This window comes from Vicia villosa, linkage group LG3, assembly GCF_029867415.1.
Source record: "Vicia villosa cultivar HV-30 ecotype Madison, WI linkage group LG3, Vvil1.0, whole genome shotgun sequence".
NCBI lineage: Eukaryota > Viridiplantae > Streptophyta > Magnoliopsida > Fabales > Fabaceae > Vicia > Vicia villosa.
Window position 1 is genome coordinate 202,139,326 of NC_081182.1, and position 12,815 is coordinate 202,152,140.

Consider the following 12,815-nt stretch of genomic DNA (forward strand, 5'->3'; position numbering starts at 1 on the left):
AACAGAGAAATATCATTTATTATCCATTCCGGTCACTAATGTATTTGTAGTAACTAAAACAAAATATTAAAAATTCTGCTTACAGTATGATGAAAATTTCAAATAGTAGACTGAAATATAATTGTCTAAAATAATGGAAAGAAATTAATGAAAATCAATCAACATTGTTGATTGTTAAAGCTAATTTTGCAGCATCTTCTTCTTTCTTTTGTTTCTTCCGTTGTGCGATGAATCTTTGTCTCTCCCTAGCTAACTCATAATCACTTTTGAGCCGTTTCTTAGACCTGATTGGATTGGGTCTCTTTTTGAACTTTCGTGCACTAGAATCAACTACAAAAGGTTCAGAAATACTAGTATCTTTGCAAGATGCAGACCTGGAAGATGAAGGTTGACCAGAAACACCTTTAGCAACAATCAACTCTTCCGCTTGCTTCCCACATTCAATTGCAGCATTAAGAAAAAATTGGCACGCATCAGGGTCCAAGCAAACACGGGTTATAATCTGAAGCATAACACCATAAGCTTGTTGATATCTTTGTGCAAAAGTAGTATCATGAATACCTCCAATACTGATGGGTTTTAAAGCATCAAGGGATGGACGAATTCCTTTAGTCCAACGCTTCAATATGTAGTGGTCAGGTATGGAGTTCAAGGACTGGTATTGGACAGAACTCCCTAAGAAGTCTAATATCTTTAAAACATGGCGACATAAGAATCCCCGGTTCTCGAACATACGACATGTACAAGTAAAAATCTTATTCCCAATATCTATAGTAACAACCCTCTCATCAAGTCGCAAAGGATCTTGATCATTAGGAAGAAGGTTTTCTGGAACTTCTTCGACCGACATATAAACATTCGCAGCGGCATCATCATTAAAATCCATCTCATCGGCATCACGAACAAGTTAAATTGTGAACACTTTGAAAACTCTATTAGAAATTGAACTTCTTGACGTGTCCTCCTCATAATAATATTTGAAAGAAAGATCATATTGCTTGTGAATGAATGCAAACGATGCTGGAGTATACTTGGTGTCATACCCCAAAATTTGCCCATCATTTTTTAAAATATTTTGACTCATATGATCTTCAAATGTTCAAAAATACATGAGAAGAAAGCATGAACTCTCTTCCTAAACAATGAAGACCAAAACTAGGGTTTCGTTTCTTTCCAAGAAAAGTCAACTTTTGATACCTCAAGTGGACTTCATGGTCTCTCATATGCCTCATAGTATCCTCAGGCCAAGTTTCAAGCCTTGATTCAAAAGATTGCTCACTCAATGACCCAAACGATCAATAATCGACTGGTTGACCTAAAAGTCAAACTATGGTCCAACCATAGTCAAAACTTCTGATTTTTGGTCAACATCCTCATTATGAAGTATCATTACTCATTTGATCAAGTTTTTATCATGATTCATCAAAGAAAGCTCCAAAATCATCAAAACCTAAGTTTCTAAATTAGGGTTTTTAAGGAGAAAGTCAACCTAACTTTGACCAGCCATAACTCCTACATGGAACATCAGAAATTTTCCATCCAAAGCTCAATTTGAAGGAAATTGAATTATCTACAATTTTGTCTCTCACATGCCAAGGCCAAAAATGCTTCATTTGAGAGATACGAGCCAAAACGTTACTGGTCCTTCTAAAGGATCGCAAAAAGTCATTTTTTCTCAAAGCTCATAACTTGGACATGGTAAACTCAATTGAGATGAAACAAAAAGGGGCATTTAGAGGACATCTTGAGCTTTCTAAAAAGTCTTATAACATCTTCATCTAATCAAAATTGAGCGAGTTATGGAGTGTGCAAAGTAGGCAATTCTTGAGAGAAACACACAAAAGGGAAGGTGAACAAACTTGTATTTTTGGACATTGTGACCTAACTTTTAGGGCTCTAACATGTTTACAACCTCAAATATGATCTCTAAACTCATTGCTACACGTGCATGATATTTATTTATATTTATTTGAATTTTTTTTATTCATTTAAGTATTAAATAAATTGAATAAAATATGAAAACATGAGTTAAGTCATAAAATTTTGTTTCTAATACATATGGAGGCCCAAGAATACTCAGCAAACCGTGTATATTTGATGAGAATTGATTTGAAAGAGGTTATGGCTAGATTTAGAAAGAATTATATAATTTTAAACCAAATTTGTATCTTTCAAAACACATGAAGTCCAAGCCCACACAAAACCCTAGTTGATTCATATAAGTACTCATAACATGGGCAATATGGGGAGGACGAAAAAGTAGGATAAGAAGGCAAGAGTACAAGGGTTCAAAATTTGACAAAAAAATCAAAGAAGGAGTGCAAATTCGTACCCTTCATTCCAACCACTCTCAATCACTTTCAGGGATCACATAAATCTTCTTGACGTCCCAGGAGCCAAACCACGCCTTCTCCAAGGTTTGCAGCATACACAAAGGTCTCCATGATCACTTACGGTTTGCATACATCCTTTAAATTTCATACCTTGAGTTCATGTCGTTTTAATTGTTTCAATGTGTGCATATGTGTTTATTATCATGTTTAGATTTGTTTTGAACAATTGTGCATGAGTTTGGGTGAAGGAATTAGGTTCCACCATTGTTAGGGCAAACCATAGCTCGAGATTGTATCCCATGATACAAACGGATCCAGGCCATAAAAACATGACTATTGAACTCGCATGGGTTCACTTAGGTACTCTGGGTCTCTTTCATTATTGTTGGCATCGTATTTTGGGCGTTACAAAATTGCAGGAACGACCATGGTGTAATCGCAAGAAAATACGCAAGAAAATCCATAGGAGATTCCGCAGGAAACTCCGTAGCAAACGTCACAGGCTTAGGGAAGAAGAAGGAGTGGACCGTTGAAATCACGTGCTTCATCCTTATTGGCTGGTCAGAATTTCAGACTCTCTCCCCGCGCGCTATTGGCCGGTCAACACTTTCAGTTCACTCTCTCTCTACGCGATTGGCTCATTCCAATAATAGTGGGCCCGGTTGACTAAGAGCTTGAATTCTTCCATTTGATTCTTGTTTTATATATTATTAATTGCCACGATTTACTAAACGACTAACAAACTGTAGCTCGCTTGGTAAAAGGAATATATATGTGACATGTGAAACCTGAGTTCGATCCCCATCTGGGACATTTATTTTTGACGTTTCAATTGTTATGCATATGTTCTTGATTCAGCACAGCATCCCCACGCACGCTCACTATACACCCTCGCTACAGCAGCCATCAGATTCGCTTCTCAACAGATCTAACGCCCACCAGGACGAAGCCCCACGGTACACCCTCAATGGAGCACTCCACAGGATCTGAAGCTAAGTCACTTTTAAATTTTTTTTATATTTATTTCTAATTACCTAAAACTTATATTTTATTTCCTTATTTTCTTTTTCTATTATGATTGTTATTAGTCATATTTTTATTTACTTTAATAAATTAGTTTTTTTATATAGTGAAATTATAATCATTTATTTTATTTTATCAGAAATTCGACTTTTCCATAATTTTATCAATAATTATTTTAAAGACAATAAAAAATTATTGTTTTTTTTTATATACTTTTTAATCAATTAATTTTTTAGGATTATTGGTAGGTGTTATCCACTCACGCATGTTAAAGCTTTGTAAACCTTTAGGTCACAATAAGTTTTCTTAAATAACCCTTTAGGGTTTGCAAACTTTTTAGGGTTTAAATCAGTGAATGCACTAACACTTTTCTTCTTCATGCCTAATTTTCAGGGTTAATTAAAGATCCTCGATTACGCGCCATGCCAATCAAGAAGCTAAGTTTTTAATTCTTTTCCTACTTAAATATTATTTTACTTTTATTTTTGCCTCGAATAGTCAAAGGATTCCTCATACACTCACCCTATTATTTTTCTTTAAAATTTCAGGGATCGAAGGTTCGAGGAGCAAGGCTCAAGATAAATTAAATTTATTCATCTTTTTTTATTTTCTATCTTAATTCCCCTATCCCCGCAGGTGTTTATTGTAATAGCGTAGGACATTTATCTTTCCGCCTTTAAATTCTGCAATTTTAAACTGCGTGGTTAGTAATCTTAGGGAGTGCAAGCCTTTAACAGAATTAGAATAACTATAATTATAAGATAAATATTATCTGAATACAATCACGTGATTGGTGCACACACTCACCTTTAGGGTAACCTCTTCTGTTGCCTGTTGCCTCTAATTGTACTAGATAGTCAAAGTCCCTCGGTTCCGAGGATACCTAAGCAAAACAAATATTACTCTCAGTTCATCATCATAAGATCATAGTCCCTTCGAAGTTGCCTTAACAAATGATCTTGTCCCTCGATGTTGCCTCGAAACAATAAGATGATTGTCCCTATTGCTAAGGTATCCTCGCATGATGCCTTAAATGACTATTATATCCTTCCCTTAGACTACCTTCCCTCTTTATGGCAAGGGACATTCTTATGGCAAGCGATTGCTCGATGACCCTTCGATGACCCGCACATCCAATTGAAAGACTTCCTGCCCTCTCATGGTACGGATAGACCCTTTCGCCCGAAAGACTTAAAGAACACGAAAGACGAACTTAGGGTAGGTAGTTCTTAATTGGTTGCTCAATTCAAACAAATTCAAATTACTTTTCACACCTCTCTTTTCAAATACTTTCAAAACAAGGCTACGCTTATTTACAAACTAAAGTCCTTAAACGAAGTTTTTCTATTCAAACTTTTCAAACATTTCAAACAATTCAAAAGTGAGCTAAGCAATTAAGAGCCCATGGATAACCATGGATGCAAAGGGTGCCTTACACCTTCCCTTTGTATAACCTACCCCCTGAACTCAAAATCTTTTAAAGGTCTTTCCTGTTCTTTTTGCCTTTCTAATTGGATAAAATAAAAGTCGGTGGCGACTCTTGCTATCCGCGACATTTCGATAAAAAGTCAGTTCACCGTATTACACTTGGCAACAACAGACCTCATGAGTTGGCTGTTGGGATAATTGTTTCTTGGCCTAGTATTGGCAGCCTTGAAATCACAATCAGCATGATTATCTCTCATTTTCTCAACCATAACATTGAAATGGATAAAGAATTGCACAAGTGAGTGGTCTGGCTGAAGAAAGTGGCGAAGAAAGGCATTGAACGACTCGCTTAAATGTGTGGTCTTCAAACCGGCAGTGAAGTGTGATTTCACCCAAGCAGAAGACCATTGAGTACGATTACGATGAATCTGGACAAGCCAAGTAAATTCAGAAGTAGCTTTACCACCAAAACAATTTTGAAGCATCTTATTCCAATTGAAGTCAAACTCTGCCTCATCATCAACATTCGAAACCAAGTGATGTAGTTCGTCAAGAAATGCACCATTGCAACGAGAGCCTAAGTTGGACTTTGCATTCTCCCCCATGTGCCAAGAACACAACCCATGGAAGACATCGGGAAAGATGTTTGGAACTAACTTCATCAAAGAACAAGCTTGGTCTGTATAAATTGTAATGGGTTTCTTATTTTTCATGCATTTCAGGAAAGTGGTAAACAACCAATCAAAACTTGCTGAAGTCTCATCGTAGAGCAGGGCACAACCAAATAATACACTCTTACGGTGATTGTCAAATCCAAGGAACGGAGCTGGTATGTATGACAAAAACATATAACGAAAAAGTTAAAACAATGGATGTTTCAATATAAAAGCAGTGTCATACATAAAACAGTGGATGTTATCAATATATCTTTGTACTAATATATAATGATGTGATAATAAATATGGCAGAGAGAATATATCAATGCACTGATAATTGCAAAATAAAATGGAAGTTTGATATAATAGTAGGGAAATGAATAGAACACAAACCTAATGGACGATACTCCGTGTTTGTTCGATAAGTTGTGTCGAAACTGATGAGATCACTGAATAATTCATAGTCTTGCTGCATGATTGCATCTGACCAGAAAATGCTAGCAATGTTCTCTTCAGAATCTACTTGGATATCATAATAGAACGATGGGTTCCTCAAAGCTTCATTTCTAAGATATTCTTGGATAATAGTTGCATCCCTAATGACCATTTCCTTTTGTCGAACAGTGGTGAGAAAGTTCTTTAAGTCTTGGAAGCAATACCCAAGGTTCTTTGAACCACCAGCTATTTGATGCATAACTTGAAAGGAGCATCTTACAGACATGCCTGATTTCGAATTTATTATAGCAAGTTGTTTTTTAGGCTCACTAATCTCTCGAGCCGATATCAAGTAATGCGAATGCTCGGGTTTATGGAGAGGGTGGTTATGAGTAACATTCCATTTGTATACGTGATAACCTTTAACATTAGAATCATACTTCAACGAAATACTAGCTGGGCAACCGGTCCTTTCCTCGGGAAGTTCTTTCTCTTTATGATATTCAATGAGAACAGGAGTATCTGAGTTTGTCTTGTTCTTAGGATCCGCCCGACTCCCATGCTTGAAACCATGCTTGTTACAAACATAACGGACTTATTGCACAATGTCCGTTTTTTTGTTACGAGAATCATAGAAGGAGTGCAAATTGTTTCTCAAAGAAAATCCCTTTTCATGAGCGTATTTAGCATAGAAATCCTTGATTGATGAAAGGTCGTGGAAGACAAAATGTTGCCACGATTCTTTATTTTCATCGGAGATTGAACCAACATCTTGAGTGACATTTGTGGAAGACGAAATCTCATCCATTAGCAACACAACCTACAAAATACAAATTACAAATTTAATAATAGGAAAGATATATATGCATATTCAATATTATACAGTCAGGGCAATAACTCAAAATATATTGCACATTACTCATGGAATCCTAACATTACTCAACCATATTACACATTACTCGATGAATTCTTGAATTAGGTAATCACATATTGCAAGAAAGAAATTCATAAATTGAAGTGGGAATTCTAAAATTCAATTTAATAGTATACAGTAGTCAAGGTTATTCTATCAAAATATATTGCACATTACTCATGGAATCCTAACACTACTCAACCATAGTACACATTACTCAATGAATTCTTGAATTAGGTAAAACAATGAGTTCTATAGAAATTCAGAAATTGAATTGGGAATTCTAAAATTCAATTTAACAAGTGTAAAATCCAATACCTATGATTTCGTGGATGAAAGTGAGCTGTGAGGAATCACCGGAATGAGTTATTGCTGGCGGCGAAGAACAGCAACGGTGATGAGGTTTTGGGAACGAAGCATGGCAAAAGTGGTGATGTGTTGGGAAGGAAGGATGAAGACGGTGGTGATCGGCGGGGATTGGAGGTGGCGACGGTGCAGGCGGTGGCGACGGTGGTGAATAGAGAAGAAAACGATGTCGAGTCGTTGAATTGAGAAGAAAAAAAATAATATCACGTTTTCTTTCTGTTTTTAGGAAGTATATATATGGTGATTTCTAGCCATTAGATGAAAATATTGATCCAAAAGCTCAGGTTAGCTTATACATGGTGCATAAGGATTTCCTTATGCATATTAGCCACAACCGTTTTTTGCTTTGAGTTCTTCTAGCTACTTTTAAATAAATTCATATAAACCTAAATAAATTTATATGGGATCCACATTATTTGTTGGGATGAATGTGAATTTAAATTTTATTAAAAGGATTATTTATAAAGTGTGTTAGAGAATATTTAACTACTCATTTGGATGATTATTCTATGATTATTTTATTATTACTTAATGCAAAGTTCTTCCAATTTTATTTGAGCTCAAATTTCTATGGTTAATAAAATGTAATACTCCCTCGTTCAATAAAATGTTACTCCCTTATTCTTAATATATCTTTTTCATTTGGCCTTTCAGATAAATATATGTCAATTTGGTTTGTATGTTATACTGAATTAATAAACAAATGCACATATTATATACTACCCGTGTGAGTGTACGGATAATCAGGTTAAAATCAGTGGGAACACACGGTTAACACACCAACACATGGGTAAGGCCAAAATCAGTGTGAACACACTGGTAATACACTAGTACCGTGTGAACACACAGATAATCAAACCAAAGTTTTAATAAACGCACGGGTTATTATATTTCTTTTATAATAAAAATTAATATATTTAAAATATTATAGGAATCCAAACAGGAAAAAATGTGTTTTTTTAAATACTTATATATCTAATATTTTTATTTTACAATTATTTTTAATTTAATATATAATAATTTTGTAAATAATATATAAATAATTGAAATATATATTATTGACGTGTTTCTTTTAATAATTAAAAATCTGATAATTTTTGTTTTTATTTTTAAAATATGTCTTCTTTTAGAAATAATAAACTATTTAGTAAAACTATTTTGTTTTACTTATTTATATTTTTATTATATTTTGAAAACAAAAGCCTAGGCAACACATTATGCACGGGTATTTAGAGCTGTCAAAATTGTCAAAATAGGCTAGCCCATATGAATCGGCCTGTCAGGCCTGAAAAATCATAGGGTTTGTGCCTTAATATTATAGTCCATATTTTTCAGGGTCTTTTTAACTCAGTCCTAAAATACCCACAACTCATTAGGGCTAACTCATATGGGCTGTGGGTAGCCCATAGACCCGCATAATCATAAACTTTAAAAATATATATTAATATTTATATTATTTTACTCCAAAATAGCCTATTGATATTTCTCACTTCATAAATTTATCTCTATTATATTTGATTTTTCTTTTTTAAATATTATATATTAATATAATTAACATTTTTTAACGTATTATATTAGTTTTTCTCTTATAATAAATATTCAAGTATTATTTTATACAATTTAGATATATATTGTATTTAGAAACACATTATAATATTTATAAGAGATAATATAGTACTTAAAAATGTATTATGTTTAAAAAAACATAATTTTTAATTTTATTTATAATAAATATTATGGAGTTTTATTTTAAATTTTTTAAATAAAAAAAAGCTCATTTAGGGCCGGGTAGTCCGAAGATCAACTAGGCCGGACTCGGGTAGTACATCTCGAGCCCATAATACGCAGGGCCTTTTTTGCTCCAGCTCTAAAAAACCCAGACCCCGGTAGATCAACAATAGTAGTGATGGTGATAGTAAAATTAGAGTGATTTCTATTGTTGGCATGGGAGGGGTTGGTAAAACAGCCCTTGCTAAACACCTTTTCAATCATCCTCAAGTTAACGATAAATTCGAGTTAACACTATGGGCAGATTTCTCAAATGATGTTGATGATTCCAGTGTTTTTGAAAACATTCTTCAATCTATTACTTCAAAAACAAAGAGTAATGGTACAAGCGACATCAACACCGTTTACCCAATTTTTTTGGTAGTATTGGATGGTGTGTGGGATGAAAGTTCTGTCAATTGGACATTACTGATGAATATCTTGAATGCTGGGGAAACACAGAGTCGAATCATTGTCACTACACGAGATGAAAGAGTTGCAATATCCATGAAAACCTTTCTTTCTCTCCACTATCTGAGACCCTTGGAAGCTCAAGATTGCTGGTCTTTACTTGTCGAACACGCATTTGGAGGACATGGCTACGATCGACTATCCTATCTAGAAGAAATTGGCCCATTTAAGAAAGAAATGCGAGAAAAAATTGGCCGAAAAATTGCAAAAAAGTGTGATGGATTACCACTAGCTGCTGTAGAACATGGGGCTATTCTTCGTATTTCATCATTGAACCCATATGAATGGAATTATGTGCTAGAAAGTCACCTTCGGAAAACACCTTACGATGTGCTAGCCTCTCTCAAATTGAGCTACTATTGCCTTTCTGATCCTTTAAAACAGTGTTTTCAATATTGTTTAAATTTTCCGAAGAAGTCCATTTTAGAAAAAAAGATGGTAGTTCAGTTGTGGATTGCAGCAGGCTTACTAGAATCATTGTCCACAAATCAAGAAAAAGTTGGAGAAGAATACTTTGATGAACTAGTGTCAAAGTCATTGATACATCGGCGGTCTATTGGTGATGAGGAAAGAAACTTTGGAATGCATAACTTCATCCATGATTTAGCTACAGAGGTTTCTTCTTCATACTGTATCGGTATGGACAAACATAACCTAGATGATAGGATGCAAAATTTCTCATACAATAGAGGGACATATGATTCATATGACAAATTTGATAAATTATCCCGAGTTAAAGGTCTGCGTACCTTTCTAGCATTCCCATTACAAGAACAATTGCCTCTTGGTTTGCTATCAAACAAGGTAATGCATGACTTGCTGCCAACAATGAAACAATTACGCATGTTGTCTTTGTCAAGCTACAAGAGTATCACCAAGGTTCCCAAGTCTATTGGAAATTTGATAGACCTGCGGTACTTAAATCTTTCTCACACTATGATTGAAAGGTTGTCTTCTGAAACATGCAAGCTTTACAATCTGCAATTCTTGTTGTTGGCTGGCTGTAAAAGGTTCACTGAATTGCCGAAGGACATTGGAAAATTGGTTAATCTATACTACCTTGACGTTAGTAACACCGCATTGAAGGAGATGCCGGAGGACATGGGAAAATTGGTTAATCTACACCACCTTGACGTTAGTGACACTGCATTGAGGGAGATGCCGATTCAAATAGCCAAACTACGAAATCTCAAAACTCTGTCCGACTTTGTTGTCAGCAAACATAATGAAGGATTGAAGGTTGCAGATCTGGGAAAATTTCCCAACCTACATGAAAAACTTTCCATATCACAGCTACAAAATGTTAATGATCCCAATGAAGCTTTTAAAGCCAATATGAAGATGAAAGAACGAATAGACAAATTGGCTTTAGAATGGGATTATGGTACTGCTTTTTCAGATCGACGAAATCATCGTATTGTACTAGAACACTTGCAACCCTCAACAAATTTGAAAAGTCTCACCATCAAAGGCTATGGTGGAGTCGGCATTCCAAATTGGTTGGGTGATTCTTTATATGATAGTATGGTGTATTTAAGGATCTCGAATTGTGATAACTGTATTTGGCTTCCACCCCTTGGACAATTGGGTAATTTGAAAGAACTCAATATTGATTCGATGCTTTCAATAAAAAGTGTCGGTATAGAGTTCTATGGAAGTGATGGTTCTGCTTCATTTCAACCGTTTCCCTCCTTGGAGACTCTACACTTTGAGGATATGCCTGAGTGGGAGGAATGGAACGTGATTGGAGGCCCGACGACTATGAATTTTCCTAGTCTCAAACATTTGTTGCTAAGTAAATGTCCTAAATTGCAGGGAGACATACCTTACAAACTTCCTTCCTTAACTGAACTTGAGTTAAAAGGATGTCCTTTACTGGTGGAGTCAAGACATTCAGATGATAATAACAATATCATAATTATAGCTCCAATTTCAGATGTATTCAACAGATTGATGCTCCCTCTCAATTCTCTTCATCAGTTGACCATAGACGACTTTCCATGTCTAACGTCTTTCCCAACAGCCGGCCTACCAAAAACCTTGAAATTTCTCTTAATTAGTAATTGTGAGAATCTAGAGTTTCTACCTCATGAGTGCTTGCACAATTACACATCGCTCGAGGAATTGAAAATATCTTATAGCTGTAATTCAATGATATCATTTAGCTTGGGTGTTTTCCCTGTCCTCAAGAGTCTGTTTATCGAGGGTTGTATAAATCTGAAATCGATATTAACTGCAGAAGATGCGTCACAAAAGAGTCTCTCATTTCTTAGAAGTATCAAAATATGGGATTGTAATGAACTTGAGGTATTTCCCCCTGGTGGATTGACCACTCCAAACCTCGTTTATTTTGCACTGTGGAAGTGCGAGAAGCTTCCTTCACTACCAAAAGCAATGAACACTCTAACCTACCTTCAAGAAATGGAAATTGATAATCTACCAAATCTTCAATCTTTTTCCATAAATGATTTACCTAGCGGCTTACAAGAACTGACTATTGGTTCTGTTGGAGGGATTATGCGGATTACTGGGCCAACTTGGAAATATCTCACCTGTCTTTTAGTGTTGCGGGTTAACAGCGATGATTTGGTGAACATGATGATGGGGCCTTTTCTACCCGCATCGCTTTTGACTCTATGCATCTATGATTTTAATGATGCAGTCATTGGTGGGAAGTGTTTTCAACATCTAAACTCTCTCCAAAAACTTGAAATTGTTAATGCTCCCAAACTCAAGTCATTGCCAAAAGAGGGATTGCCTTCCTCTCTGTATGTACTGAGTATCACTCGTTGTCCTCTCCTGGAAGCAAGTTTGCAGAAGAAGCGAGGGAAAGAATGGCGCAAGATTGCTCGCATTCCCTTCATAATCATCAATGACAAAATGATCACATGAGTTTCCTGTCCTGTTTGTCTGGGTGAGTCACTGACATACTTCTTTTTTGGTTCTTTCTTCAATAAATAGAATATTATAACACAAACACTAACTCATTTTTTTAATTATAGAATTATGTTCTGTGCCCAATCTTGCTGCTGCAAGATACCAAATTCGTACTCACAACCTGCACAAAAGTCCAGTAAATGTTTAACTAATCATGAACACACGAAAAGGAGAAACAAACTGACTGGAAATATGTCAGGTACTCTTTTTGTATATATGACTTCATATATATCTTAATGAATTGGTTTAGATGCATCGAGTATATCAGACTTTGGTAACATGGGTTAAATTCGTCTCCAATGTATTAGTATGATAAATATCGTTTATGCATTTACACATATTATTTTGTTTATCATCTTATAGTTGTAAAGTAGATAAAGCATTGGTTCCAACAGCTTTTAATTTGACCAAAATCAAACATTTGCTTGTGATAGACTATTTCAATTCAAAATGAATTATAGACCTTTCCGAATCCATTATCTTCCC

General features: G+C 35.2%; 3 protein-coding genes across 3 annotated transcripts; 1 reads left to right on the forward strand and 2 right to left on the reverse strand.

Moving 5' to 3' along the window:
* Nucleotides 1–154: 154 nt before the first annotated feature.
* On the reverse strand, nucleotides 155–886 carry LOC131659738 (protein FAR-RED IMPAIRED RESPONSE 1-like). Its single transcript, XM_058928888.1, has one exon. It carries the CDS (start codon nucleotides 884–886, stop codon nucleotides 155–157), a length of 732 nt encoding a protein of 243 aa, XP_058784871.1.
* A 4,038-nt stretch (nucleotides 887–4,924) lies between these two features.
* Nucleotides 4,925–6,683, reverse strand: LOC131659739 (protein FAR1-RELATED SEQUENCE 5-like). The gene is made up of 3 exons (XM_058928890.1): nucleotides 6,500–6,683; nucleotides 5,834–6,367; nucleotides 4,925–5,610 (listed from the first exon to the last, which is right to left on the reverse strand). The coding sequence occupies exons 1-3, from the start codon at nucleotides 6,681–6,683 to the stop codon at nucleotides 4,925–4,927; spliced, it is 1,404 nt and encodes a 467-aa protein (XP_058784873.1).
* A 1,257-nt stretch (nucleotides 6,684–7,940) lies between these two features.
* Nucleotides 7,941–12,284, forward strand: LOC131659740 (putative disease resistance protein At3g14460). The gene is made up of 2 exons (XM_058928891.1): nucleotides 7,941–7,973; nucleotides 9,045–12,284. The coding sequence occupies exons 1-2, from the start codon at nucleotides 7,941–7,943 to the stop codon at nucleotides 12,282–12,284; spliced, it is 3,273 nt and encodes a 1,090-aa protein (XP_058784874.1).
* The last annotated feature ends 531 nt before the right edge of the window (nucleotides 12,285–12,815 follow it).